At 50.5% G+C, this 24,833-nt stretch overlaps 1 protein-coding gene across 1 annotated transcript in view; it reads right to left on the bottom strand.

Moving 5' to 3' along the window:
• PAX2 (paired box 2) overlaps positions 1-24,833 on the bottom strand; it is an 83,068-nt gene that overhangs the window by 34,253 nt on the left and 23,982 nt on the right. Inside the window, 2 exon segments of the mRNA XM_017979246.4 lie at positions 13,945-14,064; positions 15,682-15,767. Of these exon segments, the coding sequence (XP_017834735.1) occupies positions 13,945-14,064; positions 15,682-15,767 (206 nt within the window).

Here is a 24,833-nt window from a genome sequence, read left to right as displayed (position 1 = left end):
TCCAGAGCTTACATGCACTCACAAAAATACATTGTGGCATATTGACCCGATATCAACACTTAGATCAAATACCTTCCTCATAAACACTTCCCCAGTTGCCCTGACTGGAAGCAACTGCTCCTTCGTTTTTTTGGTTCATCGTATGACTTCATGCCTTGATCACAGCACTCATCACGTTCTGCTTGTATAATGATGTGTACGTCTACCTCCCTATCAGATTGGAAGTTTCTTGAGATCAAGGACTGTGTCCTCTTTATGTTTGTAAAACAGTCCTGCCATGTGTTGTACATAGCAGGCACTCAATTTGCTCATAATGTAAACTGGATTTTGGAAATTGATTTATTAAGGAAATTCTGTGGATGTAGTGAATGTTAACATTTGACAAAGAATCCTGCCTGTCTATTTTAAAGATGAGGAAACTTCCTAGCATTATGGACAAGATGAAGAAAAGGAAAATGATTGATGGCTGTTGGGCTCAGTAGCTCCTAAAGCATTCATTCACTTAGAGCAGCTAGAAGGTCTCCCTTGGTGGGCCATGTGGCTTTCCGATGTTTTCAAGGAAAATAACTCTTTTGAAAAAAAAAAAAAACCAGTTGGATGATGATATAGATGACATCCTTATGACCTTAATCGGGTAGAATTAAGAAGCCAAACCAACAAGATGAAATTCAGCAGGGATAAATGGAATGCCCTATGTTTAGGTTAAAAAAAATCAATTACGCAAGTGCAGAATGGGGTAGACCTGGCATGATAGCAATTGATGTGAAAAAGATCTCGAGGTTTTAGTTGACCACGGACTCAATATGAGCTTGAGTCTGACACAGCTGCTAAAAAATCGAATGTAATCTTAGGCTACATTATGAATGTTGAGTCTCCAGATGGGAGAGTGGCAATGGCTCTACTGTGCTTGGCTAGACTGTCTCTGGAGTTCAGTGTTCATTTAGGGGGAACTTTAACCTTCAATAATGAATTCAGAGATGGGTAACCAGAATGGTGAGGGAACTCCCTCAAGGGCAGGCACCATATCACGTGAGAATCTGAAATCCACCCAGGACCCAGCCCAGTGTTTGCCAAGGGCTCAGTAAGTAAAGTGAAGTGATGAAAGGGAGAAGGGAAGGGAAGGTGTGGAATGGAGAGCTTTACCACTACCACCATTCGATGTGGCGAATGCCATTACTTCTATTTTAAAGATGAGGAAACTGAGATTCAGAGATATGATATCATGAGCCAAAGGTCCCAGAGCAAGTAGGGAGTAGAGCTGGACCCACATCTGGACATTTGGATCCCATGTCCCTTGCCTTTCCCTCAACCCACATGACTGACTCAGTATAAAGCAGTGCTGTAAACAAACCACGGCCGCTGTCCATCTCTGACCTATGTCCAGGCAGGGCTGCGGCCCTTCAGGCAGAACTGCTGGAGGAGAGAGTTCTACGGTGAGTGGCAGATAAGACAGGATGACCCTTAAGAATCTGACACTCTGCCTTATCACCATTCAGCCCAGCCAAGGCCTCTCTCAATCTCAGCCACTTCCAGGCTCAAGCCCCATTTCCTGCTTTCCCTTCTAGCCCACTTCCCCAGATTCCTATGGAACACATACCCACGTGGATGGGCATTTAACCAACAGCCAATTGTCCGAGTGCCGTAGCCTTGTCTTCCCCAGTAGACTGCAAGCTCCTGAGAGCCACATCCCGGTTCTCTGCTCCTTTCATAGCTCCCAACAGAGTGGGCGCCTGGGCCCACACTGATGCAAAGATCCCCAGAGAGGAAGATGTCGGTTTCCTCAATGTCCCACCTATGTACACACCAAAGCACTCAAGGACTCTTAGCTCTCCGACAACTGCCCAAGGACAGAGGTATGGTCTGAGGGGCTCCCTAGGGCCCTGGCATTTCCTAACCAATCTGTAGAGAAGAGGGAGATGTGGAAGAAACCTAGAACCCCAGGAACTGGACCAGCACATTTACTTTCCTCGCTTTGAATAACTTAGCTCCTGCGAAAAAGAGCGCCCGGGTACCTGTAGAGAAGAGCACGGCACACACTGCCAAGTCACAGTCAGCCTGGATGCGTGCGACCCATGTATGAAGAAGTGGAATGGGGGAGAGAGGGTACTGACGAGGAGGGAGTTGATGGCCAGAGGCCTCAGGAAGGGAACACATGGGTCATGGGAGAGGGAAGACAGATCCAGGGGAGGAAGGAGAGGGGTTTGCCTCAAGTGGGTTTAGGGCAATTCCCCGAGGCGATGAACTTTCCTGCCTGGGATTACTGAGTGTGCAGTCTTGGACTGCTGCAGAGTGAAACGAGGGCTCACAGAGCATCCAGCTCCTGGGGCCCTAACCTTTCCTCAGCCTTCCCTGGGCTCTCAGGGAGCAGGTGGAGCCTTCTGCCTGGTGCTGTCCTCATGTGGCTCCAGCAGGGGCCAGAACCAGTTAGAAATCTCTGGAGCCAAGAGGAAAGGGGGCTTTGTTAGCTCAAAGGACACAAGCAAGGCGAAAAATTACATACCAGGCCGCCCTAAGTATGCTTGTTTAGAGAAACTGCTTGCATTTATGAAGTCTTTGGTGCGGAAAGCAGGGTTGCAAATGACTGCATCAGAGCGACAGTAAAGGCCATTAATTTCCTGTTATGTTTTCCTGTGTTGGGGGCTTTATTAATTTAATTTTACACTGTCGAACAACAGCGAGAGCTGACACTGCCACACCGCCACGGCTGGGGTTTTCTTTTTGTGTGTGTAGCAAGGCTTTGCCTGACATGCAAATCAACGCTATTACCAGAACCAATAAAGATGTGTGGAGGGAAGAGGAAGGGAGGGGAAGGGAGAGAGCAGAGGGGAGAAGGGACCAACGCAGTTTCTGCCTCTTGTGCCTAGCACCTCCTGGCTTCCCAAGGCATCCTCTACAGTCAGCAATTTCTGATTATCCTGCACTTTCCTTCCACCCTCTTCTCCCCATTCTCTGCTTTTGGATGGCTCTACCTCTGTCATCCTCCTCTGTCTCAGTTCCTGGCAGAACTTAATGGAGACACGAAGTTCCCAGAAAGAGAAAGGAGATAGACTTCTCACTGTCTGTCCCCAGCAGAGGTATGGTGCAGAAGCCACAGGGGCAAGCGACATGGTGGTATCAAGCCCACAGGCCAGAGCAAATGCCCGTGCTTCGGACTTCCTCTCTAGGCATTTTCTCCCCACACTCCCCTTTCATCTAAAGTCAAGGGTCCTTGCCCTCTGTCACACACCCACGAACCCATATGCTTGTGCATTGAGGAAGCGTCCAGAAGAACAAATACTCCAACACTCCACCTTGCTTTTAAGTCCCTCTGTGAGCTTTCAAACTTTAACTTTGTCAACCAGTTATTTCCTTTGAATTAGGAGGAAAAAAATATGGTCTCTATTTCTCCTTAAAAGACTCCAATAGCCAACTTCAGTAGCTGTAAGGCACCCGCGTGGTTCGGACCAAAATGCCAGAGAAAAATGGATCCCCAGCATTAGAAGAAAAAGCAAATCACTAGAGGTGCCTTGGTGTGGCATTCTGGTCCCTTTCTGCCTAGACCACATATCCACTGCCCAAGGCCACCCACACTATCCCTTGCCCAAGCAGCTCCTGCAAGCTTTCTGCCCCAGGTGGCCCACAGTGTCCTCTGCTCCCTACACCGCCAGTCCATCCAGGTGCCCACACTGCCCAAGTACCCATGCTAGGCACTCTGCCTAGAGAGATGGAGATGGCAGGTGAGGGGGAAGAAAGGAGGAAAAAGAATGGCTCCTGGAGTCACTCCTAGCAAACCATTGCCTGCATCCCTCCGTCCCAGCTTCCCAGGCTGCCCGGGCCGAGGGAAATCTGTGTGAGCCAGAGCATGTGTGTGAGTGTGTCCATGCATCTCTGCCTCTGTCACTGGCTTGCTCACTCTCCTGCTCACACTTTCTGCTTCAGGAGCCGGTTGGCAGGCTCTGGGAGGCTGTTGGATGGAATCCAGCTCTCCCTAGGAGGAAAGCATAAACTTCATAAACTGCATTTACTTTAATGCAGGTTCCTGGAGCTGCTTTCCTCTGGCTTCTCTTCCCACCCCTTGTCTGTGGTCTGGATCACATTCTACCCCTGCCCCTGTGTGTACCCCTACCTTACACACACACACACACATACACTCCCCCCAGTCCTCCTGAAGAAGGTGAAGCCTGGGGCAGAAGGAGAACGGCAAGGTGGAAAAGCTCTGCCTGCAAGAGGAAGCCCCAGCCCCAGTCCTGGAAAGGTCCCCAGAAGATGCCCACACATTTGTCTCCAGTACAGAGGAGCACAAAGGGTGCTTTGAAGCCGGCAGGCAGAGCCTCAGGGAGGGAGGGGATGCTGACATTTCATGGGGGCAGCCAAATTAGGAGCCACCTGGAGGATGGGCCACAGGGCTCCAAGAACGGAAGGGAGGGAAGGCCAGGCCTCCGTGCAGGTTGAGGTTTGTGAGGCCTCTCTTGTCTAGTGCTGTCAAGGTCAGCAGGTTCGGGTTCACCGAAGGGTCAGGATGGTTTGAATTACTGGCTCTGCTGCAACTCGGCTCTGAGGCTCGTGATCTGTCTCACAGCCTCTGAGCCAGGCCCAGCCCTCCCCCAGCCCTCTGTGCCTTTCCGCCCCCATAGGCAGAATGGAGAGGGTCCCAGAGAGCCCTAAGGCCACCATGGCCCTGAGGAAGGCAGGGCAGGAGGGGCCCTTTCCTGGGCTCCAGGGTGGGTAGCAGTGGTCAAGGAGGCTGCCAGGACCATTCTGCTGGCAGGCAGGGGTCTAGGGTCTCCCTATATCCTCTCCAAACCCTTTTTCCAATGGGTGCCCCATGTCGGCTGCCTGCCCTTTTTAGCTGCCTGCTTGTCTGCAGGGGAGGAGGTGCCCCGGGAGGAGAACTCAGGAGCAGCCGGGCACAGGGACAGCCTCGGTGCCCATCTCCTCCTTCCTGCTTCTATAGCCTGTGCTTGAGGAAGAAGGGCAGAGCTGAGGCAGCGGATTTCCCATTTGGCACCCCTGCCAGCTGGGGAGGAGAACGATGCCTACCTGCAGGGCTGGGAGGCAGTTGCCAAGTGAAAGACTAGGAAGTTGAAGATGTAATCTGACAAGATGGGTGCTCATCCACGAGGGTGCAAATGTGGAGACGGGCAGGAGTACCTGACAGCCTTTGCTGAGACAGCAGTACTTGCACCATACCCACCCCAATCTCCAGTGGTGGATGGACACAGATAGCCCTCTCTAGGGCAATTCTGTCCATTCTCTCCTAGTAGAGTGGAATTGACCTCTCGACTCTGAAGTTCTGGCACTTTATGAAAAAAATATGTACTCTTTTGTGCTAAATCTCAAACTACTTCCCCAAACAACCAGATGAAACTCTTCATCCACAACAGCATTAACTAGTTGGGAAGCAAAGGTAGTTGGTGGTTTGGCTGCTGTCTCTGATATAAAGCAAGGACTTATGTGCAGATGCAGGCACCTAGGTCCATCCTCACAGCCAGGCTAAACCCCTGGACTTCCCCACAAAAAAATACAAGTCACCCATGCACAGGGCCCAATATTAAGCTCCTACTGACACATCGACAGAACCTACACCTGCCTCTGGATAATGACATGGTCACTGTTCAGCAGGCTCATGGCCAACTCTACCCAGAGGGTTTGGCTAAAATACGTGATCCAACTAAGGTAGAACTACTCCCTCCTCAGGTATGAACAGTTTAATTTCCTTGGTTACTAGGAAGATATAATCATAGCAATGAATGTGTGTTCATATATGGAGGTTTTTCCCCATGTTTTGGTGAGTGCTGACCTTTGAACCTCAGCCCTTTCTTGGACTGAGCGCACATTAACCAGGTTTTGGGTATGAGTTGGAAAATGAACACAGGTTGAGCCAATGCAGTTAAACTCAGGCACTGGTCTAGACAGGTTTCTGGACTTTCACAGGGCCTATCTTCTAGGGAGGGGAGTCTGTGATGTACTAGATAGTACAGTGTGTGAAATCATAGAATCCCACCGAAAATCCACAGAGCACCTCTCCTTAGAGAAGCATGAACTCAGGTCTGGCGCAGTGGTTCATGCCTGTAACCCTAGCACTTTGGGAGCTGAGGTGGGAGGATCACCTGAGTTCCAGAGTTCAATAGCAGCCTGGCCCACATGGTGAAACCTGGTCTCCACTCAAAATACAAAAATTAGCCAGGCATGGTGGCAGGTGCCTATAATCTCAGCTACTCAGGAGGCTGAGACAGGACAATCACTTGAACCTGGGAGGCGGAGGTTGCAGTGAGCCAAGATCGTGCCACTGCACTCCAGCTTGGGCAACAAGAGCAAAACTCCTCTGCTCAGCTGCCCTCTGCCAACAAAAATGCCTTCTTACAGTGCTGAACCAGGGTCTGGGAGGAGAGCAAAAGCAGAGAGAGAGAGACCATGAAATTCCCTGCCCAGGATATAAGCTCACTTTAGAACCCTGGGAGCATGCTTCTTCTCCCCAGTCTTCTCTAGGAAAAGAATCAGATGGCTGTGTGTCTGTGTGTTAGGTAGTAAACAGACATAATTGTGCCGAGTGCCGGATTTTTGTTTACCCAATATGGTACAATCTCGCCATGTCTTCTGGGCCCTCCTCAGCCTCTCTCCAAGCTCCCTCAGGCTGAATCCCATCCCACTAAAATAGCACATACTCAGCAAAACTTCCCCAAGCTCTTCCCACGCAGGGAGCGCTCAGCCAGCCCCCTGCATCTGGACCAAAAGGCCACCGAGAGAGAAAGGCTCTGGCTCCTGCCTCTGCCCTGGGCCATACCTAGCTCTCACTCAGTTCAGAGCAAGCCCACCAAGCAGCACTCACCCACTGACTTCCCCCATCAGCCTCAGCCAACACAGCAGGCTGCACCTGAGTGCCCAGGGCCTGGGAAGCCAGGCAGTGGCAGCCTCTGGTCTTCCTCGGGGTCCTGCTTGCCTGCCTTTACTGACCCCAGCCCTCCTCCCGCTGCCCCTCCAGAAGGAGAGTGGGGAAGAGAGCTTGGTGACCAGGACGCGCCTAGTTTACATTAATGAGCTACACTGAGTGTAATCCCGCCATGGAGGCAGCCTACAAAAGGAGGCGATCGCGGGCGGCCAGGGTGCAGAGCCGCTCAGGTAATTGGTTTATCTATCTGGAAGCAGGGGGAGCAATCTCAGCACAGACAGACTAGCAGTAAAGTCTCTTCCTTAAGGCTATTTCCTTTGTCTTTTCAATTGCTTGCACATCCATGTGAGAGAGGGAGAGAGTGTTAAAGAGAGAGGGAGAGGGAGAAATGTTAATTTGTGAATTAATGGCTTTTCTCAGCGGAATTGTAAATTCAAATGTCACCTCACACGGTGACACCACGGCTGGTCTGCTGAAGAAGCAATGATAAGATCCCCCACCTCCCTCAGTGCCCCTCCCTCCCCAAAGATAGCTGTGGAGTGGAACATGCTACTTTTAATTTGCAATAACAACACAACAGAGGTATGCAGTAATGACTGCCTTCTTCCACCCTCCTCCTGGCTTCCTTCCCCCCAGTCCAGTGGCTCCCCCATTTCCTCTCTCCCCACCCGCTTCTCCAACAGCACCTCACTTTGCCCTGGGTTCCCCTGACCCCACCCCAGCTGGTGCCCAATCACATGGGGGGTGCCTTTGGAAATGACGATGCTGCAACCCTCTCTTCTCCTTCAATAATCAGGGAATTAATGACCCTGAAGTCAAAGTGAGGCTGATACTGAGGCCCTGCCCAGCGTTGGGAAAAAGCCTTCATTGTTTTCAAGCAGGAGGCAGGCAGCAGTGAGGGAGATTCATGGATGGAGATTGAATATGCAATTTTCTTTCACCTTGCCAAGAGCTGCCCCTGGGCTGTGCCTGGCCTAAATTTTTCCTTTTACCATCTCTGCCTTATCCGGCCCTCCCACCTCCCTTCCATTCTTTCCAGAAAATTACCTTCAAAATTGATTTCCACTTTTACAAACAAATATAATGGGAACACAGGAAAAAACTTGGGCCGTGATGAATTAGGGCTGTCAGGTGCTTCCAGGTCTCCTTTGCTTTTGTTTTACTACCCAATCTGCTCTTTGTTTTTCCAAGGGCTGGAAAAAGTGCCCCCCATCCAGAGAGTGCCTGACCCTCCAGGCCACCGGGGCCTCAGCCCCCAAACCCCATTGGTGGCCCAAGGCGGAAGTAATCCAGCTCCTGAGTTGCTATTAGCCTCCTGGTTTCCCAGTGGAAGCCTGAACCAGCTCCTCCTTTTCCACTCTCTGGCCTTTAGGAACCCACTCACTGAATGTTCTCTAACCGCCACCCCAAAGCTAATTTCCCTTCACCCCCACACCATGTTCCCTCTGGCCCTCATACCTCTTAAAGTCCAGACCAGATGCAAACCTCCACCTCCTCTAATGTGGGCAGGATCAGTGTATACCTCAACTAGAGCAAATAAGAGACAGACAAACACTGAGAGATCCCGAAAGACAGGCAGGCAGAAGATTGGGGGCAGGACCCCAACATCGGGAGACCAGGCTCCTCTTCTAGGGGTGACAAGGGTTCTGAGCTGCAACTCTCACACAGCCTGGCTGTGAGGGCCTTGGTCTCCCTAGCCTTGAGCCCTAGGCCACCGCTGGAGGCAGGCTCAGGACAGCGCCTCCATTTATCAGCAGAAAGTAGGGTGATGCCTGTGCCCAGGACCATAGGCGCTCAACTCACTCAGGCCTGGCTTCAAGTTCTCCCTGCTCACACAGTCACACCTGGCACTGTCTCCAAGCACATACACTATCCAGGTAAATGCGGACCTTCCCAGTGCATGACATTCCCATCCCCTTACGCCCAAAGATCTCAGAGTGGTAGAACACATGCATACTCACACTTGCATAAACTGTGCAAAAAAATTACATTTGGGTTAATAAAACAAACATACATTTTCCAAGGTAAATAAATAAAGCTGCATGTGGGAGCAGAAATGTACACAGATGAATAGAGGGAAAGATGCCTGCATGTCAGAAAAAGAAGAGGATCTTCTATTTATTTATATACATCTAAAATGCCTGTGGAGGCTGAAAGATGACACGTGGCCCAAATGGGTAACCACAGAGTAAATGAACAGATAGAAATGGACAAAGGTCCTCCCAATCCCCCGTATGAGGATGCCTTTCCTCCACTGCACCGGTCCCATCCAGGTTAGCCAATCCCAGCATCCACTCAAGTCTGCTCTAGTTACAAGGAGCCGCACCAAGGTTAGGGAGCCTGTGCCCAAATAAATTTCTTCCTGACACAACTTCATTTCCCCATGAAACATAAACCTGCCAATTAGGCTTTCTTTCCCAGATACACAAGGATGCATCTTCCAAGATGAAGTCAGCTCAACACTAAATTCATGATCTCATGAAATCCTCTCCACCGTTCCCAGGAAGGAAGTGCCATTACGGGCTCCATTTTACAGAGGAGAAGATTAAGCCAATGAAGGTGACTTGCCCAGCTAGGAGGGGCACCAGGATTCAGACTCTGCTGTGCTCACTCCAGAGCCCACATTTATTCCCACTGAGCCCCACTGCCCATCAATGCCCGGTTCCAGGGATGGCATGCTCACTCCTCCCCTGTGCCTGCCTTCCTGGTGGGAGTCTCTGCAGCCTTCTCTTGCCTCAAGCCAGGCTCCTAGAGAAGGCAAGTGCTGCTGATTTCCACAGCTTACTCCTCTCATTTGCTCCAAGTCTAACCTGAGCAACACTCTTGGGGACCTCTAGGAGGGGAACTAACTAAGGAAATAAACTGCTTCTTACAGTTATGGCTTCATCCAAAGCAGAAGGGAGCCGTTAAAGGCAGTGACAGGACTCGGCCATTTGCAGCCATGCAACCTGCCCTGCCGGCAAACGCACAACTGCACCAGCTTGGCACCGCTCAATGGCACAATTCATTGTGCACCTAATTAATGGAATGCAAATTCATGGCCCCCTGCAATCCCATACCTCAAAGGATGATCCCAACACACCTCCCTCACAAAGGTCAGCAGACTCTCACCATATGACTTCATTTGGATTCTCGGACAAGCTATGTAACTGCTCTGTGCTTCAACAACACCACCGATGAACAGCAACGTTTTGGGCCCCAGTCGAAAGCAACTGGGTGAAGTTGAAGGACTTCCAATTTCCAGCCTGATTGTAGATGCAGCAATACAAGAATCTCTCTCCTCCAGCCACATAAACCAGCTCACACGGTGTTCACGGAATTGGCATCCCTTCAAAGGGCCCAGGGAATCCAGCACTAATATGCCCACTCATCATTACAGCTAAGAAGTGAAGACTTTTGCATGATACGAATGAGCATCCTACCTTCTCAGACTGATGGACAGCCTGTCTTCTGAGTGCTTCAGAATGTAACTTCCTCATCCCTCTGGCCTGTCTACCTGTCTCATTCTGGGAGCTCCTGGGCTCTTGGGATGAGGGTCAAAGCTTCTTGACCAGCACATTTCTCAAAGAAAAGTCAGGGCGGGGTTCCATACTCTCAAAGGCCAAGGCATGGGAAGGGGTCTCAAACAGGCTCACAGTCACTGCCAGTTTCTCCCCAGAGTCACAGCTGATCTCCCCTTTCCTAATATCCCCATGGAAATGATTGCTGCAGATACTAATAATGCTGTCCATATTCCGAATGCCAATGCCAATAATGTTCTGGGCATTATCACTGTGGACACCAGTAACTACTGCTGAAATTGTCTCCAATAATGCCAGCGCGCACTGCAGCGATTGTCCTCACTAATGCCCATCACTGTGACATTGTTAGAGCTGGAGAATAGGCCGAACTGTACCCAGAGCAGAAGCTGGAGCAGCTTCCTGGAGGACAAAGAGGTTCACAGCTTGCCCTCGGGGTATGACAATTCTAGGAAGATGCCACATGCTTGAGGCCAAAGGAGGGCCAGTCTGGCAGGGTCTTCAAGGGTCCTCTTGGAGGGAGATGCACCCCTCCACTCCCTCTAGGGTCTAATCTGTTAACAAGCATCCCCAGCCCCATCCCAACACCCCTCCGTCCCAGGTCAGTGTTCTCTTTTGCTGCAGTCCTGGCCCAATCACTGAAGGACACACCTGGGTGTCTGCAGCCCATGCCCGAGGCTGCCTTCTGTGACTGGCCTGCCAGCTGCTTTGCTACCTTGGCCTGACTGCAGAGTTGGGCTACATCATCTTGACACATAATTATCTCCCCTATTCTTAATCATCTGAGCTGCTCCCTAATGTGAACCGGGCCTGGCTGCTTAGAAGCATCCAGAGTGGGGGAAAGGGGAGGAGGGGCTGCCACAGCTCTCTCTACCTTTGCTGTCTCCTCTCCCTTCCCACCCAGGGCTGATGGATCAGGACTGGAGGGGGAGGTCAGGGAAAACTGGTCTCCCTCATAGGGCTGGCCTCCACCAGGGAAAATACAGCTCCCTTTGGCCTGGCATTGGTCAAGAGGTATAAGTAGGAGAAGGAGAACTGCCTCCCAAAAAAGAGTGACGCCTTTGATATTTCTTGCTACCTGGCTAGGTCCAGCAGGTAAATGTTTCAGAGGAAACTTAGAGGCCCCATCGTCTCTTGCTTTGGAGACTTCCACTGCTTCTTGCAACATGTCCCTGTGGCATCACTGTCACACTGCTGGAGCATGAGCTTCCCAAACCCATCCCTGCTCCTGTCCCTTCCTGCTCAGACTACTCCTGCCTTCAAAAAAAAAAAAAAAGCCCAAACTCTTTCTTTGATCTAGACCTGGCCTGCTATCCTGTGGCCCTAACCTGTCTCCTCAGCCTTACTGCCCTCCACATCTCTTTGTGCCTTCTATCCCAGCCGAAGCTGCCCTGCAGCTGCTGGCCAAAGGGCCTTCTGATCACAAGGCTCAGTCTATAGATAGAATTTCAGGCTACCATTGCCTCTGAACATTCTCCTCTTCATCCCTCAGGCCCCTCCTCAAAGAGCAGACCTTCCTGGCTGTGTACTCCCTCCCCAGCCCGGTTCCCATGGCCTGCTGTCCAGACCTCCATCACAACACAGTATCTGATGGGCCTACCTGCTCTCTGGCTCACATGCTGAACATGCCCCACTAGAATGTAAGCCCCTTAAGGACAAGAATCATATCTTGTTCTGCTTTGGGATCCTATAGTACCAAGCCTTTCTTGAAGCTGATGTGCAGGAAAGATTCACTGAACTGAATTGGTTAGAAACAATGAAGGCGATCAGCCGCTCAGAAGAGCACCCTGTTCTGGGCCAGCCAGGTGCAGCCCTGGTGGCCACAGCCTCATGCCAGTGCCTCCCTACCCCCAGCCTTTCTTGGTCCATAGGAGCCTATACAGCAGAGGGCATAACTGGCCACAAGGGTGGCCTTGTCACAGCCTTAGACTGAAAAGGGAGAGTATGGAGGGGCATCTGTGGCCTCCCACGGGCCTCTGGGCCTCTCACCCCCTAAAACACACAGGGGCTGGTGGTTAAGGAGAGACCTTTAGGGTTTGAGGCAGATTCTACCAAAGCACTCGGGGTCACAGGGAGCTCGGCCGGGGCCTGAGCATGGGGAGCCCCAGGGAGAATTGGGACCTCAGGCATTTCCCACAGCCTCCCCCTGCCCATCAGGGGCTGCCGCCAAAACAACCACAATGAAATTTAGTGAGTGGCAAAGGCTGTGGCAGCCAAATGGGTTTGGATATTTTGGAAGAAGGAGAAATAGAGCCAGACAAGCTGTTTCCCTGTGAAACGAGGCCATTAGGGCTTCTGGAAGGAGGCCAGCGCCAGGTCATCACGGTCTTGCCAGGCCTAGGCCTCCCCTCATGCTGTCCCTTCCACTGGGGGCCAGGCCTCTCGCACTGTCTTCCCTGGGCCCAGGCAAGCTCAGCGGTGTCCCTTTTCTCCACTTCTCACTCCACTAGGCTTCCCTACAGAGGGTTTGTCTATGTGTAGGATGACCACAAAACTTATTGTCCAAACAGGACATTTTTGAGAGAAAAGGGAGATGCTGAGATGCTGACTGGCCAAGATGCAGAGACTTGGGACTGTGCTGGGCTATTGGGATATACGGTCACCCATTAATTGGGACTGTGCTGGGCTATTGGGATATATGGTCACCCCTTTATGCTCATTGTTTGAGGCTTCTGCCTCTTTTCTGGAAGATATCTTTAAAATCCTCCAAAGGCCAGGAGGTTACCCCTTCCCCAGCAGGGCCATGAGAAAATGGGGGAAGGAAGCCGGCCTGAGCCACTGGTGTCTCTGTTGGTCTGGGTCTGCCAGCCCTGTGGCCCAGCTTCATGCATCAGAAGAGAACCAGATGGTCACCAAAGGACCCCCGATGTCACGACATTTGAAAAACACTTTGTCCCAGGCTCGTCGCCACTATTCTCCCCCTTAATTCTTTTCTTCCCTGTTCTTCCTCTTCCTTCCCCATAGACACTCTGCCTAACAGCCTGGCAACACCTTCAGGCATTCCAGGGAGGTGAGGGAGAGGCCTGGCGGATTTGCAGTGGCATCTCTACTCGTAGAGAAGAAGAGGAGAGAGGGGTCCTATGTCCAGCTCCCTGTGAAGTTTGAACCGGGGGCAGTGGACACGTGTTACAGAGAAAGGACACCAGGGTCGGCTGCACGTGATATCACTCCCTCACCTCTGGACAGATTGGGATCAGGTAAGGACAAGGTAAGTTGGCCTTTCATCCTCAGGTCAGAGACCAGCTGTTCCCCCAACTCCAAAACCTTCCCAAGGTAAATGGCTCTTGCTTCTCCTCCTGGCATCCCACAGGGATCAATAGGGTGAGCCCCAGTGGCAGGTGAGGCAGCCGGGACCGCTGAGCAGATGGTGAAGCTGGTGGCCCCACCAGCAGCCGCCCTCCCCCTCTCCAGAAGCCAGCAGGGCAGTGAGGGGACCTGAGGTTTGCTACTAAAATTGATCTCACAGCAGAGCAGCTGCAAGGCCGGGCAGAAACCGGAGCTTGGAGTCCAAGGACAAAGCATGCAAAGGGGAAGCCACACCTCTTCCCTCCTCCCTACCTTCATCACGTTTCCTCTTCTCACCGTTGGAGCGAGGAATCCCCAGGATCCCATTGATGGAGTAGGATCCCACTGGGTCATTGGAGGCGCTGGAAACAGGAGGGGAGGCCGTGCTGGGAACTAGATAAGAGGAAGGAGGAAATGCCATCAGGATGGCAGTTGTGATCGTAGGCCAAAGCCCCAAGGCTGGGGGGTGCAGAGAGAAGCAGAGGACATAAGGAGGGATGAGGAGTCCATGCTCCTCTATTTCCTCTGAGGTCTATTTTAGAGGGGATTGCGTTGCCATTTACAGGCTATTATTCACTTCTGTCCAGCCCTGAGGTAAGTGGTGCCCAGTCAACCCCAGGCCTTCTCTGCAGACCTGTGATTTCACTGGGGTTCTCAAACTCACTCTCCTAAAGATGGATGGAGTACAGGCCCAGGAAACACCAAAGCTGTCTCCATGATCCTCTAGAGAGCACAGCTCCTAGGATGCCCCCTTGCATAGCTCGTCCAGTCCCTGAGGCTGGGCAAACCCTTCTAATCAGGCCCCAGCTCATTTTCTCAGTCTCCTGGGCTGAGTCTTTATCAATCCTGATTTAGAGTCTGTGGCATTCTAAGATCTGTCTCTGATTCTCTGGGAGACACAAGACTGGTCCCGATGTTCCCCAGGAGTGTGCATTTGTCTTTCTCAGCTGTTTTTGGACTTGAAATCACTTGAGAAGCTCCTAATTTCCCCCTTCAGGCACAGATTAGTGAACCCATTCACTCCACGGTGACCAGCTCAGGTACAGCCTGGCCCAGCCCTCCCTCCCAGCACACACTGTAACACTGGCCTAGTAAACAACAGCTCCTGCCAACTCCCGGAGGGCTGGAACTAGCCATTTCTATTACCTTCTGGTCAAGAGAGAAGAGGACAACTGCCAAGAGGGCAGGAGGAAAAACTGTAACCACATCCCAGCCCCTCAATCCCCAGGCCTCATCTATAGCTACAGTAGCACCAAGTTTTTCCCTGGGCCAAAGGGAAGGTAGTCTGTGTGCATTGGGGAGAGAGGAGGAGTGTTAGCAGGTGTTCTGGTAGGCCTGGGTCACGTTTTTGAGAGGCCCTGAGCATGGCTCGATGAATGAGGAGGAGGGAGAGAGGCAGAGAGAAACAGAGTGGGTGAGACAGAGACCGAGCAATCAAGAGAGACAGGCCAAGGGGAAAGAGGCCAGGAGGAAGTAGAGAGACAGAACAGAGCTAGAGCTACACCTAAGAAGAGAGAAGAGAGGGAAGGGCAGAGGGAGAAAAGTAGTGGAGGGGAGGGGAGAACACAGAAGGACAATGTTAAGAACAAGATGGAATGTTAAACAAAGATGGAATAAGAAAGCCGATATGAAAGAAAGAGGGCACAGGTAGGGAGACAGAATCGGATAAAAACAAAAGATGATGGAGAAGGTGGGAGAGGGAAGGAGGAGGGGAAGAAGAAAAAGAAGAAATGCTAGAAGAGAAATACAGAGAAAGGAGAGGACGGAAGAGGATAGGGACTGACTAAGGCAGGGCAGAGGGAGGTGACACAGGTGGGAGGCAGAGAACAATCCTAGTGAACCAGTATCTTTCAGGGAGACCCTATTTGGATAGGAGCTCAGGCAAGAGGAATTGGCAAATAGGATGGGCCCTGGACCTCAACCGGGCAGGCAGTTTCCAGGGGTGGAGCTGCATTTCCTGCCTTTCTCTAGGTGGGATCCTGCTCTCTCCCCTTCCCTGAGCCCTCTTACCAATGGTGTGGCCAGGGGCGGTCACTCCTGTCCCAGCCCCATCCGGCGTTGGGTGGAAAGGCTGCTGAACTTTGGTCCGGATGATTCTGCAACAGCATCACAACAGCATCACACATCATATGCTCACTCCTACCCTGGCCAATTCCAGCCCAGCCCTGTGAAGGGGCTCTCTCCCAAGCTCCTTAGTGATCTCCTCCTCCGTCTGCTCCCTGCATCTCTGCCCTCACTGCCTGCTGCACGGCACAGGGTTTTCCTTCTGTTGGCTCTGCGGATCCAACCTAGTGCAGCTCTGGGTGGATGCAGCCTGCCTTCTGTCCTGCCATGTGCATCAGCCAAATTATTGCTTGATTTTTGGTAGCAAGGATCGCGGCAGCAGACCCAGTGAGCACAGCATTCTTTCTCTTTCTGCAGGGTGAGAACTGCCCTGTGGCTTGTCATCCACTTTTCTCTCCTCAACCACAGACGCATCTCTTCCTGGTCCCAGGACCTTCTGGGTTTTGAGATCATTTCAGAGCTGGCTTTCCTACTTGGGACTGTATCACAGGCCTTCAGAATCAAGAGGATGAGATTTCCCTGTATTCTGAAAGAATGAGAAGTACCCAGGGAGGGGCTGGGTCACAGGTGACTCTTTTGTCCCCAGGACTCCCACACAGCACACAGTCCCTTTACCAGATGTCAGGCCCTGAACAACCTCTTCTTGAGCCCACTTACTGCCCTCAAACAAGTCAGATCCCTGTCCCCATGTGGCTGGCTGCTTTGCTGGCCTCCTTTTCTGAGGGTCTTACTTGGATTGTAGCTTCTTTGCCAGCCTGGTTGAAAGGTCTGGTGCTCTCCCTGTACATCCTGGGAAGAAGGGGCCAAATCAAACATTCCCAGGGCCTGCTTTTCAGGGATTTGAAAAACCCAGGGCTCAGTGATGCCAAAGACCAGTCCCAGGGCCAGGACTGAGGAATGCTCCCCCCATCCACTGCTCAAATGAGGAGCCTTTGAAAGCCACTTTTCTGACAGCGTTGCTCTTCCCCACAGATAGGCATGTGACCCAAGCTCACCTCCAACAGCCAGGTGAGTCATAAGCCATGAACCAAGTCAGCTCTAAAAGCTTTTCCTAAGCACTTGCAGGCAGTCGGGAGAAGGCCCCTACCTCACAGTGCTGGACATGAAATTGGGGGGGGAAACTTATACCCCCAAAAAGCTAAGTAACCCAAGGAAATCTGCTGGAAAGATGGAGCAGAGGAACCATTTCCCTTGCCGAATTGATGTATATCTTCAAAACCAAAGTAGGGCTAAAATTAGAGGCACAGAAGATGGCGGAAAGGACACTGGGCTGCGTGGCGGGGCCCTGAGTCCTGCTTCTGATTCGCAGTTAAGAAGCCTCATAGCTTTGGTCTCACCTCTCAACTTCTCTGGGCCTCAGTTTCTTTAGCTGTAAATGAAGGGATCGGACTACAGGGTCAACACCGTCTCTTTCCCCATTAAAAAAGATAACTTGATGCTAAGATGAACAAAGAAGTAGAGGAAAGGGCATCGCAAGCTGGTGGAAGAGGAAGCCACGCGTGCCTGCTGCCTTCTGGGTTAATGCCCAGAGCGGTCAGCCAGAAAGACTGGAGGCAAGCAAGGGACCAAGAGGAAACAAGGGTGACAACTTGGATGTGATGAGAACCATCACCATTTCCACGTACTGAACATCTACTATGTGCCAATATTATACACAATTTACATGACTTATATATATTACTGTTAATTCGCACAACCACCTCCAAAGTAGAGACTATTATCCTCATTTTGCAGATTGAAAACCAAAGCCGAAAGAAGTTTAAGTACCTCACTCAAGATCACAGTAGCAGCTAGGTGCAGTGGCTCACACCTGTAATCCCAGCACTATAGGAGGCTGAAGTGAGTGGATCATCTGAGGTCAGGAGTTCGAGACCAGCCTGGCCAACATGGTGAAACCTCAACTCTACTAAAAATTAGCCAGGCATGGTGGCAGATGCCTGTAATCTTAGCTACTTAGGTGGCTGAGGCAGGAGAATTGCTTGAACCTGGGAGGTGGAGGTTGTGGGGAGTCAAGATTACGCCACCATACTCCAGCCTGGCTGACAGAGTGAGACTCCATCTCAAAAATAAATTAATTAGTTAATAAAGAAATCATACTACCTAGTAGGGCAGTCTCAGAATGCAGCCTCTAAAATCTGTGCTTTTTGTTTCTTTGTCATCCTGCCCCCGGCATGTAGGAACCAGGCTTAGAGGGTCTCAAGCCATGAGTGATTTCTGAACTAGGGGGGTATCTGTACAAACAGATCCCAGTAAAGCAACATGCATGAGGCACGAGGCGATACGGAGCTGGTCTCAGGAAAGAAAGGGAAGAATTTGCAAGACACGAGGAAGGCAGAATGGCCGCAGTTTGGCAACCAACTGGGGTCAACCGTGACTTCACAACCTCAGTTCTGTGTAACTGGAAGCTTGGTGGAGTTCACATCAGCAGGTCAGGAATAAGGCTGTGGGAGGTGACTGGTTTTGGAGGGAGGTGGTGGAGTTGGTCCTAGACCTGCAGCATTTGAGGTGAAAGGGGAGAGTCCAGGTGCAATGCTGCTGCATCAGCGGGCACAGAGATATGGATTTAGGAGACTGTCAGGGAAAGGAGTGTTTAAAGGGACAAGAGGCCTAAGGAGTGGATACTAGAGGACATTTACTTCCAGGGACTGGGGAAAGAAAATGACCTTGCAAGGGAGTCAGAGAATTGCTAAGCAACTCAGAGCTGCTGCTCCTCGGAAATGGCAGAACCAAGATGGGTCAGTTTCACTTAAGTCAATGGAGAAGAATGTTTCAGGAAAAACAACCTACAGTGCCAACAGCAACATGGAGACCGAAGGGAACTGGGAATAAGAAGAGGCACAGAACTGGGATTCTGGTGACCATTAGTGACCTTGAGGGGGAGTCCCAGCAAAGCGACTGGAGCAGGAGCTAGACAGAACCAGGTTAGGGAATACATAGGGAGGGAAGGGAGGCAGGGCAGTAAAAGGAGACTATTGCCTCCGAAGTTCGAGGAAAAAGAAAGGAAAGGAAAGTGTGGAAGGTGGAGGATGGAACAGGCGGCTAAGTGGAGGGAAGGACTTCTTGGGTAAGAAAGATCTGAAAAAGCTTGTAGACTGAAGAGGAAGAACCAGTGAAGAGGAAGAGATTGAAGTTGCTAAGGGACTGTGGATGATTAAGAGAGCAAAGGGGAACAAGAAAAATGGAGTGGAGCCTACAGGGAGGTGTTAGCCAGAGACGGCATATTTTCAGGTGGCCAAAGCTTTGAACAGGAGCTTTTACGGCTTTTATCTCTCAGAAAAGCAGAAGGCAAGGTCATCTCCCAAGAGTTGGAGGGAAGGTTTGGAGTATGATTACAATGGAAAAGATTGGGTAGTAGCTGAGAGGCAGTGTACACTCATCTACAAGAAAAGTCTAGAAAGATGCTGAACAGCTCAGAGCTGCTGCTCTTCACTGCAGCAAAAGCTGCTGTGAGCTCACAGGGCCTGTGAGTGGCTCTGGCTTGAGGGCTGATGGGCCCTTGACTAAGGGAACTCCAGGGGTGGGGCTAGCTGAGAGAGATAACTGGACGGGCTTGAGGAGTTTCTGTCTTCGTTACCCAGAGCCTCTGACCCCTAGGGCACTGGTGCAAATTTAGCTTAGGCAGCAAGTGATAGAAAATCACTACTCCCTGACAGCGGCTTGGTGGTGCATGGGGGAGGAGGTGGGCAGGGTGCCTGCTGCGAGTTACTAATGCTCTTGGTGTCCATCCATGACCCCAGGCGGGGGGCACTTGCCAGTCCCCGGAGCTGATCTCAGAGAATTTAAAAACTGGGATCTGCTGGGCACAGTGGCTCATGCCTATAATCCCAGCACTTTGGGAGGCCAAGGTGGGGGGATCACAAGCTCAAGAGATGAGACCAGCCTGGGGCAACATGGTGAAACCCCATCTCTACTAAAAATACAAAAATTAGCTGGGCATGGTGGTATGTACCTGTAGTCCCAGCTACTCTGAAGGCTGAGGCAGGAGAATCACTTGAACCAGGGGGTCGGTGGTGGCAGTGAGCTGAGATTACATAACTGCACTCCAGCCTGGCAACAGAGCCAGACTCTGTTTCAAAAAAAAAAAAAGAACTGGGATTGTGGAAATCTGTTGGTCATCCATTGCCCTCCTGTCACCCAACAACTCATGGCAATTTCACTCAGGATGACGGACGAATGAAGTAAAGCAGTTGTTGGCGATGACCACTGGATACAATTTCCCCATGTTCCTCCTCACAAGACAGCCAGACACACACCAAACCTCCATGGCCCCAGGCAGGGTTGGCTTGGAAAGTCAAGTTCTGGAAGATCCCTGGAGGGTGCAGCTGGGACCCTGGAGGACACAGCTGTCCTCAGAAGCTGGGAGGTGTCATTTTTCCATTTCCACAGAGAGACTGCCCTGCCAGGGTGCCTGCTCCCCACTTCTCTTTCCTTCACAGGATGCTCTTCCTCCTCCACCACTTCAGATGAGGGCTCACCCTTTCCTGGGCACCTTCAGGGCTTTGGCCTGGGCCCAGCATGGAGACTTCCAGGCACTTAGAGTCTCCCACACTTGCAAGGGGGTGAGAGCAGCAAAAAGGAGAAGGGTATGGGCTTTGAGCTCAGCCTGCCTTAGTCTGAATCCTGGCTCTGGTACTTGCTGCCTGTGAAACTCCTGGCAGTTTCTTATTTCCTTGTCTGTAAAATAAGATAATACTACCTTGCACTTCATAGGACTACAGTGAGGACTAAATAGGACACTGCATGTAAAGTGATTAGTGTGACGGCTCGTTCGATAAATGCTACCTGTAATAACAATGATGACCAGTGCTATTCCTATGGGTGATCCCTAGGCCCAGCAGCTTTCAATTTAGGGGCTGAGCCAGATGCAGGCAGGAGACCTCCCTACCCCGTATGACCCAGCCTGGTCAATGCAGGTGCCACTGAGACCCTGGGAAGAGCACCAAGAAGATGAGAAACAGCAGCAGTGGTGGCGACACCTGATTCAAGAGGAGGTCATGTCAGACTCTCAAGAAGACAGACTGGGGACTGGACCAAGCCTCACTGGGATCACTGATAAGGATCCACAGAGGACCCAAGAGATGGCAAGGGGTCATGGCAGGGCTTCAGAGCAAAGCATGACAGGGCAGGTGGGGAGGCCACTCCCTCAATGGTTAAATTCCCAGAAGGTCCCATCCTCTCACCAACTTGGGTATCAACACAGTCTCAGGCTCTGTGAGTGAGAAGGAAAGCCCTGTATGAGTCTCCTATTAACAGCGTATTAAACACATGAAGAAAGAGAAGCCCTCCACCTTCTAAGAGAGCACCAGGCATTCTTACTCCTCTTCTAGTTCTGCTCTTTCTCTTCCTCCTCCTTCCCCATTCTTTTCTCTGTGTTTCACTCTCTGTCTCTCTTCTTCTCTTTCTCTGCTCCTCTCTTCACTTCCCCTCTCTTTGTCTGTCTGTCTGTCGCACCCTGAAGTCCCACCATGGCTATGTGAGTTTATTGATTCCTGGGAGCTGGGGGAAAGCAGGAGGCAGGGCTGGGGTGCAGACTCAGGGATGGAAATAGAAGGCTATAAATTATTTGTGACAGGAAAGCAATAGTGGCAGAGTGCTGAGCACAAGTCCTGTGTCACTATTAGATTCCTTTTAGCCTGATGACACTGTAAAAAAGGTTAAGTGTCTGCTGGAATCGTACACCTGGGGGGCCGGGGCAGCCTGGGAGCAGAACAAGCCACTGAGAGCAGGTATATCAATTCTCCAGGCCAATAATATTCCTCTCATTGATCGCCACGCAAAGTTCAAAAATCTCATTACAGCCAGGCAGACCGGGAACTTTTTACAAATCAATAGAATGATATAATGTATGTATACTTAGTACAAATGTATCTATTCATCTATCCATCCATCCACAGTCCGCCTCAGGGTTTCCAAGTTAACCTACCCATCATATTATGTTATGTTATGTATGATATTTTATTGCATTATATTATATGATAATAAATGGTGTGCAAAAACTCCCTGAGGTGGAGACAAGAAGAGGTCCTATTAGCATTGAGGTGACCTCAGACAGCTCACCTTGGAAGGAGTGAGGTAGCAGCATTTCCAGGACTAGGCTGAGCAGGATTTCCAGGAGCAATGCTTCCTCAGCAGAGGCTCCAGTTTAAAAACAAAAACAGAAAACTGTCTACTGAGTATCTACTATGTGCTAGGCAATGTTCTGTGTACTTCAAATCAGTAGTTCACTTTATCCTCACAACCCATTTTGTACATAAGGCTTATTACAACTTGCCCAACATCACCCATTTAATAAATAGGAAATCTGGGATTTGAATTTCGGTAGACTAATCCCAGGGGCTAATCCCTTACCTCCCAAATTATACCGCCTCCAAGGGAGAGATACCAAAAGGCCCCCCTCAGATTTAAACTTCTATTTTCAGTCCCCTGTTCTATTGTGTTCTGAGAAATGAAGGGTGAGGGGTTCCCCTGAACCTCAGTTTTCCTCACTAGAAAATGGGAGTGATAACACCTCCTGCAACCAGCTGCTCACAACCCCTACACATCGGATCTCTGAGTATGTTGCCATGAAATTCTGTCCTGTCGCCTAGAACAAACTTCCTTCCCAATTTTGGAATTCTTCCCTAGAGGAACAAAATTACTTCTTGGTTGAGCTTGAACAAACCAGTAATATGACCAGGCTTGGGGCAGGCTGCTCATAAGAGCAAGATGTCAATTATCTGCATATATGTGTTACATACATGTATAAATCAGCTTAAATTGTCCTGGAGTCAACAGCCCACGTTAGAGCCCTTGCAGAAAATATTTAATCCATGGTATGGGGAGAGTCTTTCCTGATTTGGTAAATCAAAGGCACTCCAGGGTAGCAAATGTGCCAGACTAGCTGGCCCCACTGCCCCCTGAGCCAGGCAAGTGGTCATGGGGGCCTCTGCCGGTGGCCTCAGGCTACATGGGCATTATAAACTCGATCATCCTAGAGAACAAAATGATATTTGCAGCTGGGCATGGTGGCTCCTGCCTATAATCCCAGCACTTTGGGAGACTGATGCAGGTGGATCACTTGAGGTCAGGAGTTCGAGACCAGCCTGGCCAACATGGTAAAACCCTGTCTCTACTGAAAATACAAAAATTAGCCAGGTGTGGTGGCACAGGCTTGTGGTTCCAGCTACTTGGGAGGCTGAGGTGGAAGAATTGCTTGAACCCATGATTGCAGTGGTGAAATGGAACCCACAATTGGAGTTGATGGAGGTTGCAGTGAGCCGAGATGGTGCCACTGCACTCCAGCCTAGGCTACAGAGTGAGACTCTGTCTCAAAAAAAATAAAAATAAGATACATTTAAAAGGATATTTGCTTCAGCAAAGGATATTTTGCCCAGCTAATGCAGGTGGTTATTACTTCAGTGCAAATCTCTGAGAGTTGCCTATATCAGGCACATATCCTCGGCTTGGCCCCGAGGCAAGTCAGCAACACTAACGATGGGAGACTTTTCACAGCACAACCTTGAGTGAGATATCATAGATCACCCAGGAAATGTTTACCTCTCCTGGAAATGGTCCCTACTCCTGAGAACTCTAAGGAACTAGAATCTCTCCCTTCAATACCCGCGGGAACTGAAAAATTGAAATTTACTTCCTTGTCTCCACAGAAAGGCAAGGGAAACAGCATCCCTCTGTACATGGCTTCCTTTAAGGCAGCCCTGAATCACCTAACACATTCCCTGTTTTTGTAGCCTCTGGCTGCAGTTTGGGCAGAGTTTAGAGGTTTCTTGCCCGTGCTCACTCACATGCCCTGCAGGTTTCAGTTTGGATAACTGACCTGTCAGGCAGGGTTCTGGGCATGAGAATGGCCACTGATAAGGGTCAGGTCATTCTTCAGAATTGTGGACAGGACCTTCCATTCTGGCTGTGGCAGCATGTTGCTGGAATACACAGGTTCCAGGTTACCAGGATTCCTCCCAAATGTGTCAAGAGCTTCTGACTCTTTTGTTGACTCTCAGAAGTCATAGCTGAGCTCCCACAAATGAAAGTCCTACCAAAAAGCTTGCAGGTTTTCCTCAAACTGCTGCTCTTGAATTATCTGCATTAGAATCCCCTGGGGTATTGCTAAAATGCAAACCACCGGGTCCCACTTCAGACCCGAATTGGAATTTCTGTGAACTCTATTTGAGAAGACTAGCTTAAGTCAGGGCGTGAAGAAACCATTCTTCTGGTTGGTTTCTCAAGGGGATCTTTGCGAGAGGTGGGAAGAAGTGTTAGTGAGTTAGGAAAGTTCCTTTCTCATATTCTATCAATCCACTTTTCTCTCCATCTATTAACCCTGACTCCAGCTGACACAGTCACCAAAATTCAGTAAGCCGTCAGTTGCTCTGTAGAAATAAAACTATATGTTAAAAATTAAAGTAATTTCAAAATTGTTTTTGGTACATTCCAGGATGATAAATTCCCAGTGGTTTACTTAGATACCAGGCATATTTTCTGCATCCACTTAGCCCTCTAAGACTGGCATTGAGGCCGATAATCTTTCCACCATGTGCCCCTGAGAGCCCAGGCCAGGGACAATTTACCAGGCTAGATGGGCCATGGGGCTGGCCCAAGGGGGCAATAGTGATGGTTTATATGATGAATGGTAAGCATATGGATTGATTTAACTTCAAGATATGCATAGGTTTAAAAATTAAGGGGCAATGTGTTTAACTAACCATTTGGAAACCAGTCTGCGGTGCATGCCAAGCCCAGAGCGTGATCAGACTAGCGCCTCTCACCACTGGCCCTGCCCTCATCTGTCAGAGCTTCTGGCTAGAGCTGGAGTCTACCAGCTGTCTACCCCCATGGTCCTGCTTTAGAAGCTCCAGAGGCTCGAAGACTGCTTGATATAAGGTGAGCAAGGTACTGCTATAAATTCACTGCTGGGACCAAGTCTTCCACTCTGCACCTGTCCATCCCCCCGTCCCATCACAGGCATGTCCCCCTCCCTCTGTAGTCACCTGGGTGGCAGCGGATATAGGGTCTGCTAGTGACTGCCCGGCCTCCCTACCTCTACCCTTTCCTACTTCTCACCTACCTACTCCAGCATTCAAAAACAGCCCCTCAGTCTTTCTCTG

The sequence above is a fragment of the Callithrix jacchus genome, chromosome 12 (assembly GCF_049354715.1).
Source record: "Callithrix jacchus isolate 240 chromosome 12, calJac240_pri, whole genome shotgun sequence".
NCBI lineage: Eukaryota > Metazoa > Chordata > Mammalia > Primates > Cebidae > Callithrix > Callithrix jacchus.
Note: the sequence above shows the minus strand (reverse complement) of the source record. Positions and strands in the feature narration are given on the sequence as shown.